General features: G+C 40.4%; 1 protein-coding gene across 3 annotated transcripts in view; it reads right to left on the bottom strand.

The window, feature by feature from the left end:
• Positions 1-18028, bottom strand: part of SEMA3F (semaphorin 3F) — a 145880-nt gene that overhangs the window by 15242 nt on the left and 112610 nt on the right. For all 3 annotated transcript variants that reach the window (XM_032211043.1, XM_032211045.1, XM_032211044.1), the window contains 6 exons: positions 16120-16213; positions 12560-12679; positions 6287-6426; positions 5645-5759; positions 2239-2308; positions 763-907 (listed from right to left, as the gene is read on the bottom strand). In XM_032211043.1, coding sequence (XP_032066934.1) covers positions 763-907; positions 2239-2308; positions 5645-5759; positions 6287-6426; positions 12560-12679; positions 16120-16213 — 684 coding nt within the window. The remainder of the gene's footprint in view (positions 1-762; positions 908-2238; positions 2309-5644; positions 5760-6286; positions 6427-12559; positions 12680-16119; positions 16214-18028) is intronic.

Raw genomic sequence — 18028 nt, 5'->3', positions numbered from 1 at the left:
CATCTACCTGCAGAGATCCGGACCCTTCCCACTCTCTCGGCCTTCTGAAAAGCCACCAAAACCTGGCTGTTCCGGCAGGCCTGGGGCTGTTGACCCCATGAACAAGGTCCAGCCCCACCTAGGTTGAGTGTATGTTGTGTTGCTTTTAAATCTGTTTCCTCTTTCCCTATATTTTAACTTTTTATTTTTACTCTTGTACTTTGTAAGCTGCCCGGAGTCCTATGGGATTAGGCGGCATATAAATTTATTAAATTACAATTACAATTACAATTAAGACATTTTCCAACAGGTAATGTCTTTCACTGCGACTGTGAAAAATACAGAAAGTGGAAGAGCTTAGTTAGCACCCAGGACTTTCTAGCTTGTACAACTGTGGGGTATTTCTCTGGGGTTTTACTTAAAGATCTCCTTTATTAGCCCTGGTATTTAAAATCCTTTAGCTAGAGGTGCCAAACATGTCATCTCAAAAAAAACACCCCATGTTTCCTATAAATGAATTTCATTTGAAAGGAATTCTATTAATGTAAGTGCACCCACAAAGGACTCTTACATTGTGCATGGGGGCACACTCTGTCTTACGCACACCTCTACATATCTTGTCAATCCATAAATATTTGTTTATGTATCTATTCAAAGGGCAAACGGTCATACATAAAATGGGTATTCTTAGGAGAACATATATTTTCATCAGGAAGAGAGGTCAACGTCCCAAGCCCAGCAATCTGAGAGAAGGAACCTGCTGGAGATGTAACTGATGCTTACGGTGCCTGGACGGGGATAAGGCATTTTGCCTGTGTAAGGCATCCACTGATAGTTGGGACCTTCCTTGTGGGCAAACGGTCCATTGAAGACCATGCGAATGTCAGCCATGGAGTAGACACACACGGCAGAACCCTTAAACACAGACCTGTGCAAAGAAAGACAAACAACAATTGCACATTCGTCTCAGATGTTAATAATCTCTTTCATGTAAAAATAATGGGTATCATTTGTATTAATTTTTTTTGCCTTTCGGTTTCAATGGGGGAATATTCTTCATTCATCTTTCATCGCTGGCAAGCTCTTGGAATTCCCTTAAATCTCTGATCGCACTCAAAGCCCCAAGAAGCCAGGATTAGGGAAAGGTTGGGGGTAGGGAATAACAGAGTTGGAAGGGATCTTGGAGGTCTTCAAGTCCAACCCCTTGTTCAATCAGGAAACCAACTATGCCATTTCAGACAGATGGCTGTCCAATCTGTTCTAAAAAGTCTCCAGAGTTGGAGCATTCACAACTTCTGGAGGCAAGTTGTTCCACTGATTAATTGTTGTAACTGTCAGGAAGTGTCTCCTTAATTCTAGGTTACTTCTCTCCTTGATTAGTTTCCACCCATTGCTTCTTGTCCTGCCCTCAGGTGCTTTGGAGAATTCCCTGTTTCCCTGAAAATAAGACCTCCGGATAATACGTCCAATTGGGCTTTTGAGCGCATGCCCTAAAATAATCCCTCCCCCCAAAAATAAGCCCTCTCCAAAAATATTGCAACACAGCAGCAGCCATGAGATGACCATGCTCACCACCTCCTGCACCTCAAAAATAATAAGACCTCCCCAAAAATAAGGCCAAGCATTTATTTCAGGGGGGTCAAAAGAAAATAAGACTCTCTTATTTTCAGGGAAACACGATAGCTTGACTCTCTCTTTTTTGTGGCAGCTGTTTAGGTATCAGGACACTGCTATCAGTGTTGGAAAGACAAAGCAATGTTGGGTGTTTGAGGCCAGTCTCAAACAGATGTTTTGGAGTTATCCTGCTATGTTCTCAAGATAACATTCCAGTATCAATCATTAGAAATTGGAGCATGGAGGAAAATGGCATTAGCTGCTGCTGCTGTTTGCTCTTCTAAGGCTACGTGATACTTCCTTGATCCTTCTGAGCAAAAATGTATCTTGGAAAGGGGGAGGAGCCACCATTTACTTTCCTCCCTGAATGATCAAATCTCAGCTACAGCTGCAGTTTGTGGGAAAACCCTACACTTGGCAGCCAATACTTCTGGGCTGTGTTCCAGCTCTGCCACAAAATTCTACAACAACCCAACCTTCGTTCCAAACCCTGCAGGGTTCAGCAGGGAGCAGATGGCCAATATTCACAGAATTGGGGTCAGTGGCATCTGATTTTACCATTATTTTGATTTCAAGTTCAGCTGGGGGATTTTGCTCAAGAAGGCTAAAAGATAGACTATTATGAGTACCTGATGAAACACTTACCCAGAGGCTGCAAAAACAGCATAAATAATGGGATTCTTCACATCTTGGGTCTGCTGGATGAAGACATCCTCTTGAAGAGAAAGGAGAGAGTCAACCACACAGCACAACTAGAGTCAACCACACAGCACAACTAACTGTCCTGGTGATTCAGCAGCAAATAATCGAAGGAATCTGAAGTTAACCCAGGTATACTGGGAGCAACTTTTTTGGCTGATATCCTGCCTTTTTTTCATGGAGCTATCTATCTTTGGTGGTGGTGGGGGATAGCTATCAAATCAAATCTATGGTAGCTTAAGAGAAATAGATTTGGGGCTTTGCATTCCCTGTTTCTTCTAATATATAATTCTGCTATACGAAGTGGTGCAAATAGTCCAGAAACTCACAGTCTTTGGCAAAACAAGCAGCCACAGCTCAACCCAGCCCGGCTTCATAGCAATAGCATTTAGACTTACATACCACTTAATAGTGCTTTACAGCCCTCTCTAAGCAGTTTACAGAGTCAGCCTATTGCCTCCAACAATCTGGGCCCTCATTTTATCCACCTCGGAAGGATGGGAAGCTGAGTCTACCTTGAGCCTGGTGAGATTCGAACTGCCAAATTTCAGGCAGTTGGCAGTCAGCAGAAGTAGCCTGCAGTACTCCATTCTAACCACTGCTGCGCCACCACGGCTCTGCATAGAGTCATGGGGGGCTTTATATAGATGCAGATTTTTACTGGACCAGAAGAGACCTGAGTCTACTGGATGATGATGGAGGTTAAATCAAATTCCATTAATCTATTAAAAACTACTCTCCAACAAATCTGCAATAATATCTAATAAATATCAAATACATCCTTTTTTATCATGGGGGGGAGTTTTAGAAAAAATGTTTTAAATACAAGAAATGATCATTAGACTTGGATTGTCTAAAACACACACTTTCCCCCCCTTTTTGGCATGTTTCAGCAGATTTTCAGACATGCTCAACTTTCAGTTTTTATTTAACCTCTCGTTTCAGTTCAAAATGGGAATCAAAAATGTCCCTGTACAGGAAAGAATGCAGATGTTGCTTCTAATTCAGCTTCAGATGCTGATCGAAGAGATCCTTCCTGTAAGCAGGCAGGAGCCCTGCCAAGAGATTCCAGAAGAACCCAGGGAATGAAGATTGCCTGTGAACCGTCTGGTAATAATTTTGCGGAAGTGAAGCAAAGCAAGCATGGGGAAGGCCCAATGCTAACTTGTGCCCTAGCAGGAGAGAATCCATCAAAGGCTTTTGATGATGCTAAAAGCTGCAATGGGACTTATCCTCGAATGACCAACAGCCATTTGTTAAGCAGGTGCTGAGAGGAAGCTGACAAACAGCCCGCTAAGCGATTGCGTCTGCCTTTCTAGCAAACGGGATCCCCAACATTAATCACAGCCATTCTGGAGCCCCTCATCTTTGCTTTGCCCCCAAATACAACATCTATCAGGAGGTTAAGCAGGCTCCCTGCTTGAATGAGCTTCTATTATCTCAAAGCCAGTCCTGGTCTTTCCATCTGGTAACTCAAAGCTTCCTTTTCCCCTCACTCATCCTTCCTTTTCAGCAAGTGCTGCAAGCTAGTCAATGCAACACAAAGAAACAAATTGTGATGGGCTTCCAGAATGAATCTGACCAACAGGTTTTGCTACACAGCTGCTTATATCAAAGGAGATCCTTTAAGAAAAGGCCCATTTTAAGACAAATGTCCTGCTTCCTACAACAGCCATCTAAACTGAAAACTCCAGAAAGCCTGCAGGTAAGGACATGAGGACAGAAGCACACAGATTTGCTTTGAGAAAAATGATCTCTTTTTTTCAGTAAAGCATTTCATTCATGGCTGACAAATCACACATTACAAAACCCTTCAAAAGTCATTGCTGCTACTATTTCTTATCTCTCCTTCTTTGACCTTCAATCTTAACCATCAAAAGCTTCCAAACTTCCTTTTAATGTTTATTGAATCTTTCAAAATGCTTGTTTTTGTCTTCCTGGCTTTAGGCAAATATCCATGGTTTCATTAATCTAAATGAATGTGCTTGCTGTCTCTTCAAGCCATACTATTTTTTTAAAAAAATGTCCAAATTATATATCATCTACTCAATGAACTTGTGGGATACACTGCATACTTTACAGACTTTTCCAGCTTGATACCTTGGAGTAACCCGAAGTAGTTCCACTATCCATAATCCACATGGACGACAGAGGTGAAGTATTATCAAATATCCTGAAGATAAACTTCAAGATAAAGAGCCGAGGTGGCGCAGTGGTTAAATGCAGCACTGCAGGCTACTTCAGCTGACTGCAGTTCAGCAGTTCGGCTGTTCAAATCTCACCGGCTCAAGGTTGACTCAGCCTTCCATCCTTCCGAGGTGGGTAAAATGAGAACCCGGATTGTTGTTGGGGGCAATATGCTGACTCTGTAAACCGCTTAGAGAGGGCTGAAAGCCCTATGAAGCGGTATATAAGTCTAACTATTGCTATTAAACTTCAGTATATTTTTCTTCCTCCCCTCTCCCTTCCTTAAGCATACTGGACATAAATTATTTCAACTCCTACCCTCAAAACGATGCTATAGAGCACTGTACACCAAGACAACTAGACACAAGAAAAGTTTTTTCCCCAAACGCCATCACTCTGCTAAACAAATAATTCCCTCTCCACTGTCAAACCATTCACTAAGCCTGTATTACTATTAGTCTTCTCATCATTCCTATCACCCATCTCCTCCCACTTATGACTGCAGAACCGTAACTTGGTTGCTTGTTTCCTTATGATTTATATTGATATGATTATTTCCTGATTGCTTATTTGTACCCCCTGACTATCATTAAGTGCTGTACCTTATGATTCTTGATGAATGTATCTTGTCTTTTTATGTACACTGAAGAGCATATGCACCAAAGACAAATTCCTTGTGTGTCCAATCACACTTGGGCAATAAAGAATTCTATTCTATTCTGTTCTGTTCTGTTCTGTTCTATTCTATTCTATTCTATTCTATTCTATTCTATTCTATTCTATTCTATTCTATTCTATTCTATTCTATTCTATTCTATTCTATTCTATTCTATTCTATACCTTAAGTATAGCAACTAAAAAAATCTTAGCTCTGCATTCTGACAGAAAATTACTCTTATTTTTATTTAGAATTTGGGGAAATTTTTTTTCATTTTAAATTAAAACTATACAAGCATTTTTTTTTCAGAGCTATCAATGCAGTTTACAGACCTGATCTAATCTATTGGCTGCCTGTGGGAAATCTGTCTGAGCTTCACAGGCTAAGCCATCTCCTAAATTGCTTAGGGCTTCAATGGCTCCCTTAAATACCCCCTCATCTCTTTCCATTCCCCCTCCCCCCAGCCCCACCACATACATACACAATCCGTGCCATGAATATACATACGGAGTTCATCGAAGTGTGTTTCGATTCCATCAGGCCCTGGGACAGAACAGATGAGCCGTGCCTTTAGGAATGTGCTCCATTTATTTACTAGGCAGCAATGGCCTCCATCATCATTCTAAACCAAAGAAGAGCCGTGATTTAGGTTGAAATTCTATCTCAATCATGGAATTTCACTGGTTAAGGGTGGGCTTGTCACTCTCATATCAGCAAAACTCACATCACCAGGTTGTTGGCATAAAGAACAACATAGAAGTATTATATGTCTGTCTAGGATATAAATGTCATGATTTTTTTTAAAGCCACAGAGGCTATAGTTTTTAACTGCAACCTAACTATGCTGGAATCAAAAGGATTTACTTTTAGGCTTGCTCTTAAACTGGACTTTTTTTTTTAAATGTTCCCAATGGGAAAAATTATAGGAGCAAGAAAGATGACTGTATGGAAATGGACAGATATTCTAGCTGTAGAACAATATATCAAAGTAGCATAAGAGGTATGAGAACAATGAGGGAAGAGGAGGTTTTTACCTTTGGAAAAGGATGGATGGGGGGGGGGGATACAGAAATGTTTAGAGTTATGTAGATTTTTTTTTGTATGGGAAATTCTCAACATCATCCAGTCTGGTTCTTCTTCTGCACTCACCAAGCAAATGCGTCCAATGCGGGAGTAGACAACTGGGCTCTGTGGAGAATCGGTGGATTTTTCTCGGAAGAAAAAATATAGCTTGTCATCATTTTTCTCAGCACTGTCTGGGATGAGCTTTGCATGGACAAATGCTGGATCTGCAGAAGGGAATAAAGCCAAGACAATTACTAGGATTAAAGAATTGGGGAAATAGTCCCCAAATATTCCCCCCAGTCTCTAGAAATTTACAGCATTGGTACCTAAACGGAGCCCTCTAAAGTTTTGGTGTGGCCTTCTACACATTTCTACACATTGTTTTCAAATGTTAATTTGAAGGGAGAAATAATGAAATACATTGTTGGAGCCTAATAGCTACATTTTTGCCACACCAGTTCACCATCTGAAACACAAAGGCCAAATGTGATCCTCAGCATATCCTTTAAGAAAATAGAGAATATAGCCGCAACAACACCTGTACAATTCTTCAGCAGCATTTTGGTGTCAGGATTCACCCACTGAAAAAGGAGCATCTTCCATTTTCTTTTCATGCTCCAAATCTGCTGTAGCTAAGGCTTGAACTTAGCTTATTGTTCCAGAATACAAAGCCTTGCCAAGTTAACTGGCTCGAAATATCAACTGGCAATTTTTCCTAGCATATTACAATGGAACATATTGCTTTTCTGTTAATTGCAGCTATTTGCCTCATGTTTTCTGTAGCCTTGTCTGGGACACGATTCTTTTATCTGAAATTCAATTCTCAGTTGAAAAATAATCTAGATTGAAAGAAAGTTGTTGCATGCCAAAAGTTGGGTCTCACTTTTTGGAGCACATATTTTGTTTGCAGAATTCTTTCTTGACCTGCAATGTCTCTTTTGAATAGCTCACATGGGGAAATTAGCTTGAAACATCTGTGTTCACATACCAGAAACCTGATCTTTTTTTTGGGGGGGGGTGCCTTCAAGTCAGCATCAAATTCCTGGTTGGACGAGTCTCTGCAGTTTTCTTGGCAAGGTTTTCCTGAAGTGGTTTGTCATTGTCTCCTTCCTAGGGCTGAGAGAAAGTGACTGGCCCAAGGTCATCCAGCTGGCTTTGTGCCCAAGGTCGGTCTTCCAGTTTCTAGCCTCATGCTTTAATTGCTACACTAAACCGGCTCTTAATCTGAATCTTTGCTGCCCCAAAAGTTAGAAGATAAATTATCTTGTCAAAGAATGGAAGCAATTTTAATAAGGCAACTGCAGGAAGATTCACCAGCACTAGTTTATATTTTCATTCTCATGGTGCATTCACAAAGTAATCTTGGTTTTTTTTTTCTTTTTTGATCTGTGAAGTAATTTGGTGAATTTTCTGGGTCCTAAAAGAATATTGGAATTTTAGTTGAGTATAAAAAGAGCACTTGAAATGTGTTGCTTTTGTTGTTTTTCCACTGCAGAATTTAGGACTAGTACATCTAACAAATTGGTTTGGGTGCAATATATTGGTTTGCTAAGTTAGCATCTAAAAAGTCATATAATTCACTGTTTTTTCAGTAATAAAATGAATAAAATTCAGATTCCATAAAGTGACGTATATAAAGAATAAAATGCATAGTATAAAAAAACACAAAAATAAAAATCAACTATGTGTTCAAGCAGTAAATTAACTAAATACAGTATTTAGCCTACTTTCAGGGACCAGAATGGGCCAGGAATCTTTGTATGTCCTTATGTTTCACTTTGTGCAGCCTATCTCAGTTTATGTACATTGGAGCCAGTTTGGTGTAGAGGTTAAGAAACCAGGCTAGAAAACTGGAGACAGTGAGTTCACGTATACCTTACCAGTGGTGGGTTCCAGATCCTGTTCCAACTGGTACAGTTGGAACTTGCCCAGCGGCGTCCACATGGATGCACGCAGCGCACGCATGTGTCTTAGCACCTCCGCGAGTCTCTGCAATGCTCCAGCTGCTTAGCAGAGTGTTGCGCAGGTGCTGTACGAGTTATGCGCATGTGTGGAAGCACAGAAGACTTAAAAGACCGGTAAGGAGCTTGGGTGGGCGGGCAGGCCCTCCGGAGCACCGTACTGGAATGGTATCCAGTGCTCCGGGCTGGCTCCGGTACATCCGTACTGGGGCGTACCGCCTGCAACCCACCACTGTACCTTACCCATGAAAGCCAGCTAGGTGACCTTGGGCTAGTGACTCTCTCTCTCAGTCCCACTTACCTCACAGAGTTCTTGTAGTGGAGAAACCAGGAGGAAGAAGGGATATATTTATATCCCTCCATATAAATGCTGAATCAAGCAAAGGTCAACTTTTTCCCCCTACATTTTGGGATTTTTACAGTGGCATTTTGGGTGTTCACAAGGAGGAGATGGAGGCATGTCAATCTCCTGCTTTGGCTCTCTTGAATTTTGATGCCTGTCACACCCAACCCAGAGTCTTGGGACTCTGGATCAATAGATCTGTATTCCTTGAATGACTTTTTAAAAAATCATTGAAATATTAATAGCTTAATTACATGCTGTGTAAAGACCCAGCTTTTTCTTAAAGGAAAGCGTTTGAAGCCCCTGATCATTTTGATTGCCCTCTTCTGCATTTTTTCAGCTTTGTTATAATCTTTTTCAAATGTGGTCACCAGAATTGTACACAATATTGTAGATGTAGATGTGAATGTGTAGATTTGTATAAGAACATTGCTATGCTGATAGTTTGATTTTTATTCCCTTCTTTACTGTAACATGCAATTTGCCTTAAAGGTTTACCTCTGTAAATTAATTATGGTTTAAATGTTTTATAATTTAAAAAAAAAGCATTTCTTTAGGCAATATTTCATACCTTAGCCCCACCATCCTCCCAAAAGAATCTCAACTACTTTTGGAAAAAAAATCCCACACCCCTTGCTGTTTGTTGCACTGAAACCCCCTCCTGGGATGTGATGATAGTTGCAAGTCTTTGTCTCAGCCAACAGAAATAAATGTTGACACAGTGTTCAGTGAGTTAAGCAGCTATTCACCGCAGCTCTGCAGAAAACGTAGCAAGCATCCTGATTAACTGGGCTATAGTCCACTCTGGTGGTATTCTGAAATCTGTTCCTCGTATTATTCCATTTGTAATGTAAAATGATGAAATAAAGAATTCTTTACTTACACAGCAGTGTTTTAAAAGAGCGAACAGGAATGCATGGGTATAACGCTAGATAAAAGTGCTGAGGTAGTGTTTCTCAAAATTTGGGCAACAAAGCCATACCAAATTTGTTAGTTCTGCGTTCCCTTATCTAAATAGAAAGCACACTCAGTGCTTAATTTCTTGCATCAGCTTATTTTCTGTCCAGCCCCTATAGACCCATCCTATGTATTAGCATATAAAAGAAAGGGTCCATGGTATTTCAGCTGCACAAAAGATGATTAAGAAAAGAAATGAAGGTTCTTCAGATATATCACAGCACTTCATGGCATGGTTTAGGCTACATTGCGGAAAACAACGATAACTTAGAAGATTAAGAATTTATTTGGACATAGCCTATGTTTCCAGGGGGGTCAGCAGAATATTGCTAGGAGTAATTTGATCATCTCTGCAAGTCCTTTTATGGACACGTGTTTTCCTTTCAGTTGATGATAACCAAAGTTAAGCTATTGTGCTAAAAAATGGCAAGGGGAAAAGCTATGAAACTGCTATAAAAAGCGCTATTAGGTTAACTAAAATTAAAGTTTAGCTACAATTCAACTGATGAATAAAATAGAATAAGATAATAAACTGTGCTATCTAAAAAAAGCTACTATAATAGAGAATTTGCAATGCTTAATAACTACAGATTAGAGACAGCAATGTAACACTTGGGAAAATGTGGAGCATGATTGGTTCTAGCCAGCAATCCAATTCCTAGGATGTTTTGAAGGTTATTTGGCAGAACTTGGCAACAGCATGCATTATGCGTGAATCAGAAAATAGCATGAAAATGTAAGATTGGTTTGTATGGTCTGGCAAACCTAGCTAGTGGTGGATCTCTCTGTAAAACAGGCAAAAGAAGACGACGATGACATGCTTGGGGTTTTTCCCTTGCCTGGGATTGTGTAGGCAAAAATACACTGGGAAGTCTTCCTGTGTCTTCTATTGAATGCAGCCAAATAGAGAGCATTGCAGTCCACTCATTCATTTTTCTCATTGAAGACATGGAATGTTTTGTAAATCCAAACTTATTATTTTGATGTCCATTTCCAATAACCTTCCCAATTTCTACCAAACATCCCTTGGTATGAGACTCTGGCATAAGATTTATATTGCTGCAAGGACACCTGTCCGCTTTCAAGACCTTCTAAGAATTTCTAGGAAGCTTGCAATTTGGAGAAGTTTGGTTATTTTCTTTAGAGCCTCTGAATTACGAATTGCCAAGCATATGGTGGCCCATGTAATCCAGCATTGCTTACACCGATAGCTCTCTTCAGGTTACTAAAATGAGATTCCTCTAAACATGATACTCATCCTCGGTTTACTCAGCTGTTTGTGCTGTTCCTTAACAGCTGGAGTTGCAACCAACAGGAGGCTAAGATCTTTTCTTATTGGCTCCCATTCCAGGATGCACGCTGGAGAAGATGTGGCAAGGGATTAAATGCTCTGGATCAGTTATCAGAAATGACAAGAGTACAAACCTGCCCTTTACCATCAAATTTGTAAGGAGGAATAATGCCAGAAACAGCCTGCTCTGGAATTAACAGAAGGGGAAAGATGTCACGGGCATGGAAGCAAACAAAGGGGCCTCCCTTTGTTTCATAGTTCAATCATAGTTGTACTCCTCCCCAGCTGGCTAAACAAAATTATATAAAGGTCAGTTGTCACTTCGGACAGTTATGTCATCTTCAGCAATCTGATCTGCTAAGTGTAAACAAATGAGCATTTGCAGATTACTGCAGTCGGCTCTACATGGGGCTGCCCTTGAAGATCACCCAGAGGCTACAACTGATCCAGAATGCAGCAGCCTAGGCTGTGACGGATGTGGCGCAGTATGCCCATGTAATATTGCTGCTCCATAAACTGTGTTGTTTGCCTCTGGGCTTCCTGGTGTATTCCAGGGACTGGTTATCATCTATGAAGCCTGGATCTTTGAGGAGCTACCTATCTTCCTTTGTTTCTGTCCATGTGGTAAGATTGTGCAAAGTAGACACCCTCACCCTCTATTTATTCAACTATTTGTCCTCTGCAATAGTATCCCCCCCTGACAGATCCATATGGTTCCCACCCTAATAGAATAGAATAGAATAACAGAGTTAGAAGGGACCTTGAAGGTCTTTTTGTCCAACCCACTGCTTAGGCAGGAAACCCTATACCACTTCCGAAAAATGGATATCCAACATCTTAAAAATGTCCCAGTGTAATGATGTTCCAAAATCTTTTGCTTTCTCCCAGGCCTTGGGAACCCTCTTTCGATTGCTTTTTGTTGATTTTTTCCCTTCTAGACCTCTATCATAAAATAAAAAAAAATTATTGCTTTTGCTTTTAAAGTGTAAGCTATCCAGAGTTGTTTGGCATTGAGCAACATCAAATAAACAAATATATATTCCCCAAACACTGTGTTTTTCAAACCACCCACCCTTGAGGCATTTCAGATCTGTGGATGCTACAAGCATGGAAGAAGAAGAAGAAGAAAGAACTCTATCCCATTTTCTTGCACATAGATAGACAGCATGAGCAAAGGACAATAGAACAGAAATGAGGAAATCAATGTATTATGAAGATTGGAAAAAGAAATGTGTTTATCACATGAAAGAGGGTATAGCAGAAGGATATGTAGAGCGTCATGGGAATGGAAATATAATAAAAAAAGACCCACAGGGCACCAAGAAAGGAGATTGGACCCAACAAGCTTAATGAAGATTCATAACTGAGTTAGAGAGCAGGCTATATATGGATGAATAAAAGAAACCAATCAGGGGAAGTTGATATGACTTGGCACAATACCATATGCTTTGAAGAAATCAGGTCTGGAGAGTCATATACCACATTGTGCATTGACAGAGGGGATTTAAAAATAAGAAAGGAGATTGCTGGGTGCTCCCACAAGCATAATGATAGCAAATTATGATAGCAAAGTGCCAAGTGATATTTCTTTCTTAGAAGCAGAGGACAATAAAAAGAAAGTGATGGTAGGAACCTTTCAACTTTGCACGGACAATATTTCTGCTGTTTTTAGGCAAAAAAACCCCAACATTTTAAGAAATCAGTTTCACCCCACAGTGTGGCCTGTACAATGGACTCAGTTGTCGAACACCATCTCCTTTTCTGTCCTCCCTCACAAACTCTGTTGTATTTTGCCCCTCACTTACCATTGAGCCAACGGGAGTTGTACTGGTCAGTTCTCATGGCAGTCTGCTTGCCCAAAGTGCGGAAGATGGCTGCATCTGTGCCCATGAAGTCAATGTAGACGCCAGCATAGAGTTCTTCATCTGTGAGCAAGGGTAAAAAACAGGGGGAGGGGGAGGAAGAGAACACAATTGTTCTGTTCTAAGGAATGCCTTATTGAATTTCTTGTCATTACTGTATTGCCATGCTGGCAGAGTATCCTGGAAAAAGTTGCCCCACCCAACTTTTGTGTTGAGGGCATTAGGGCTGGAAAAGTTAAATTGTATTATGATAAATGACCCTCTTTCCTATACTAGGAACAAAGCAAGGGTACTCTACTCAGCTGGGATGCCCATCATTCCACTGATTTGCTGAATGAAAGATAACAAAGAAAGCCCGAACTTCTACAGACAGAAGAGAGCACTGTCTGCATTTTTCATATAATATTCTATGAACAGAGCAGAAGAAGATTAGAAAGGAGCTTCCCCCTGGCTTTTTTCCCCCTGTACACAAGAATTGTGGGTGGCAACCTAAACATGAATTGAATATTGGGAAGGGAAACATGTTTAGGGAGATTATTCCCTGGTCCACCTTCAAAAACAAGAAAAGGAATCTTTAGTGATGACTTTGGTGTTTAATATAATGTCAAGAGAAGAAGAAACTGAATGCAAAATTTATTTTTCCTGAATGACATCAAGCATTGCAATGCTGAAGTGTGGGGAGAGGGGGTATTATCAGCATATTTCCCCCTGTCACAGTTTTGCCTTTAGTCACAAGACCTGTTGCTCAGGTTAGTGCTTCAATAGGCAACCTAAATTTAAAATTTAAAATTTTAAATACTGTACATGCAAATAGTAGTAGAAGGGACTGTGTAGCCTATATCTCAAAAGGGAGTGATACTGGGCAGAAAGATATGGGAAAGAGGAAGAGTGAAGTACAGAGATTTCCTTAAAGGTAAAGGTTCGCCTCACACATATGTATTAGTCATTCCTGACTATAGGGGGTGGTGCTCATCTCTGTTTCAAAGCTGAAGAGCCAGCACTGTCCGAAGACGTCTCCATTGTCATGTGGCCGGCATGATCAAACGCTGAAGATGCACAGAATACTGTTACCTTCCCACCAAAGGTGGTCCCTGTTTTCTTACTTGCATTTTTACATGCTTTCGAACTGCTAGGTTGGCAGAAGCTGGGAAAAGTAACGGAAGCTCACTTCATTACGTCGCACTAGGGATTCGAACCGCCAAACTGCTGACCTTTCTGATTGACAAGCACAGTGTCTTAGCCACTGAGCCACCACATTCCTCTGAGATTTCTGCGTCCCTCTAAGATTTCCTTACTTTTCCTTAATTCCCATGCCCTGTCTTAAGCTGCCTGCAAAGACCAGCCCACTGAATCCCTATATTCTGAAGGTCAGCTTAATTCAAAGCTAGAAGTCTTTTAAATATTTGATAGTGAGCCCGAGGCCAAGCTCTTAACTTCTGCCAAATTCTAAAGAGCCGCTAGGAAAATAAAGGCAAGAAGAAGGCCAGGGTGTGTACTGTAGGTCTTGTTCTACTAACCTCTCACCTCCATTTAAAGACTTAAAACAGTCTGTCAGGAGCAAAAGGCAAACATCTTTTTATTTGGCAGTTTTGTTAAGCAAGCGTGCAAGTGAAGCATGTGCGCATGGAACGTGGGGATTTTCTGCTGATGCTACTGCTCCAAAGCTCATAACAGAGGACTTAATAAATGAACCAAATGTTCATTAGGCCCTGATGCACTGGCGCAGGGGCACAATTGTTGCTTTTCCCAAACCGGGGTCACAGCTGCTGCCAAATTAATTTTAAACTTTAGGGCTTGTCCTGTAAATGGATATTGGTGTCTGGACAAAATCAGAGGCTGGCAGGTCACATCAAGGGGCTGGGAGATTTATGGGAATCAAGAACTCTGGCCAGTCCTGGATCTGACTGAGAGGGGGAGGGAAACATAGTGCAGCTGTTGTGCCACTAGTTAGCGTGGGGTAAGCAGGACAATGATACCACTCCTAATGATCTCCCTGCTGTGAGCTTATGTAACTCCAGCTCTCCTCCTAAGGAAAAGATCTGTGGAGGTGGAGTTCCCACATAAGAGATGGAGTAGCCATCTGGGAAAGGGAGACACTGCTTAGCCAAAGTTCAGAAGAAGGTCCATGCTTGGAATCGATCTGCAGGTGCATAAAACAGAAAAGTCTGCATGAGGCAATGGAAGATAAAAAAAACCAATGAGACACGTTGCTCCCCTTCTCTTTCATATGGCCAAGCACAAACTAGACCGATTATCAAAAGATGAAGGCAAGAAGGTTAAAACTGCAGGAGGAAATTATGGTGACTCTGCACAATCAGTGGAATTAAAAAAGGATTCAGCATCCTGATGGGATATCTTTAAGGCCCTATGTTGTTTGTGATCAGAATATTTAACAAAACATCTCCCATGTGCCATGAGACCAGCAGCATATAAATTTAATAAGTGATAATAATATTGATCTCAATGCTTGCTGAATTGTCTGGGAAGTTAGCCACATCCGCTGGTGATCCCTGCTGCCAGCCCTGTTCTTTGGAATATAGTTTCTGCAATGTTGAAGGACCTAAGGTAATGTTGGCGAACCTATGGCATGAGTACTGGAAGTGGCATGCAGAGCCATCTCTCTGGGCATGCCACCCGTTGCCCATTGTTTTTCCGGGTTCTGGTGTCCACATGTGCACCAGCCACTGGTCTTCACATGCACATGTATGCTAGAAACTGGAAGACCAGGTGACCAGTATGCATGTGCATACTAGAAATCAGAAGCTGAGCTTCCCAGCACATGCATGCTCTGGGGAACTGCTCTTCCAGTTTCCAGCACCACTCGGTGCTGAAAATATTTGCTAACACTGACCTAAGGTATTTGTTACCTTTACAAAGTTTCTTCGTACTCACCTTTAAAATGAACCTTTAAGCCTTGTTCATTTTAATTCTTAGTTCTTTTCTTTGGTTTTTATTTGCTGTGTTAACTATTTCTAATGCTTTGATTGTAAACATTTTTATTATGAGATTTATTTACTGCTGAGAGAGTTCAAGAGTTAAGGGTATATCAAGTTCAGTAAATTAATGAATTATGACAGAATAACAGTTGATAGCTCTACTAATTCTGCTAAGTATCAATTAAATTTCACATCAAATCATTACCATTTAATGATTGTAAGCCACCTAGAGTCGCCTCCAGATGAGATTGGTGGCATATAAGTTGAATAAATAAATAAGAATAGATTCAGTGTCATATGTCAATAGGAGAAGCAATGCCACCTTTAATAAGTGAAAATGAAGGAACACAATCGAAATAGTTTTCACTTTATTTCTTTATAAGTATTCTCAGGAACTCATTGAGTTTAAAAAAATCTTACTATCAACCTTTTTGGGTGTTTTTAAAAAGATCTAGAGTTTTATGACTCCTTCTGATGCAAGGAGATACCAGAGTATACTTTTAAGGGTTCTGTTGACTAATGTATTACTCACTAGAAAGACTGACATTGTACAGCCAAGAAACTCACTTATTAATGCTGATACTGTGTCCACCTTCGGGTCATATGAGCATTTCCCTTTGCCTGACTCCAACTTCTCTGGCTCTAAGTAGAATATATAATCCTGGAATAGAAGGCAAGAGATGGATATACCATCTGTGTTATCACACACCTTTACTCTGGATATCTCCAGCCACCTCAGATATAAGGCACACATATATGAATTAATAGAATACAAAGTTATCTTTTTTGGGGTAGAACATTCATGCAATACAGTTACAAACGCTTAAATTTAGGCAATTCTGGCCCCGAATATGTCTGCCCCCTCAAAGTGGCCTTGAACCATTCATGAAAGCTGATTCTGGGGTAGATCAGTGGGGATTACATCAGTTCATTATACAGAGAAGACACTTCCACACCATGACCATGCCATGGTGTCCTTTTTAAATGCTACTTTTGTTTGAGTGGAGAAAACCTCCAAACTATGTTTCAGGCTTAAACAAATGGCTCACCCCATAAAAGATAGCTTTCTCCCCCATCAGTGAGCTCTATTGTAAAGCAGAGTCCACGTTTTGAATGTTCCATCAACATTGGGCCAGAAGATCCAATGGCAGCAGAGAAGTTACAGCAGGCACTGTTCCTAATGCATGTTTTAAATGGCCAATTGGGAACATTTTCTTAGATGCTCTTAGTTCATCCCAGCAAGTGCAGTGCTGTTTATGTACTACAATTCTGATCAATATTTCAGCCTCATCACAGCTCTCCCAACCACTTTATATTTTGGAACTATTAATCGTCCCCCAAGTATATGTTTTACATTTGAATTGCCAAAATAACATTTTTTTGGGGGGACAAAATAAATCTGTTTGGGATAGGAAAAAGGAACAGTTAATATTAAAATGCTATTTTCTGCCCGGTTTTCCTGCATGCTGTTATGTTACAAGGCATTGCATGCAAAATGTTACTTCTAGAGCTCGCCAAGTCATGGAATCATCATAAATCATATTCAAAGCAAAGAGAAGGAACTTCATCAAGGAAGCCCATCCCCCTCCCTCTTATTATACTGACCTGCTATATCATATTTTTCAGACCATTGACAGGCATGCAGAATTTCTCATTGCTTGTAAGCCATTCAGTGGAGAAAAATAGCTGCACTGTGCATGCAGACATTTGAGGAAAGTGTTTAGTTACCCCCAAATTATTCTTAAATGATACCCATCCACATAGGGGACTGTTTAAATAATGCTGTGTCACATTGTTGATGACAGCATCTGAATTGGTGCTGAAATGTAATCATGAGATATTAAACTGAGATAAATGTGAATATAGCATGAATCACATCTCTCCACTAAACACTTCAGAGACTTTCAGATAACCACTAGTTGCCTTATAACAAGCTATATGAAAGAACACGTAGTAGCAAATCTAGTTCATTTTTCTCTGAAGATACCCAAGAGCAGATAAACATGAATAGGGTTGATAAGATCCAGACATGAGATGTCATGCTGAAAGTTTTAAAATAAATGACATTAATTACTCCCTAACTCTGATATGGTATGTTGAGAGTTACTTCTGCTCTTGCTAAGAGTTGCTGTAAAAGTCTGCAGGTGCATAAAGAGCCACGCAGATGTCCTTCCTAACCAGGGTGGTAGAATTCACTTTGGGGGGGGGGGCGGAAAGCAGTCTAGGTCTTGTTAATAAATTGTTAGGAAATTGTTGCTTTACTGTGTTAGGACCATCAGGAAATTTAAAAAAAGCAAATGCTCTATAAAAGCTTAGAGGCATTTTGTGTTTTGACAGATTGATAGAAATACTTGGCATAACACTTAATATAACTTTTAATTCCCACTGTTTAATTGATCCATCTTGAAATAAATATGACAGGGACATCACTGCTTTTTTTACTATTAAATATATTTGGGGAAATCCATATTGAAAA

Source organism: Thamnophis elegans, chromosome 2 (genome assembly GCF_009769535.1).
Source record: "Thamnophis elegans isolate rThaEle1 chromosome 2, rThaEle1.pri, whole genome shotgun sequence".
Taxonomy (NCBI): Eukaryota; Metazoa; Chordata; class Lepidosauria; order Squamata; family Colubridae; genus Thamnophis; species Thamnophis elegans.
The sequence above is the reverse complement of the archived record's forward strand: the minus strand, read 5'-3'. Positions and strand labels throughout refer to the sequence as shown.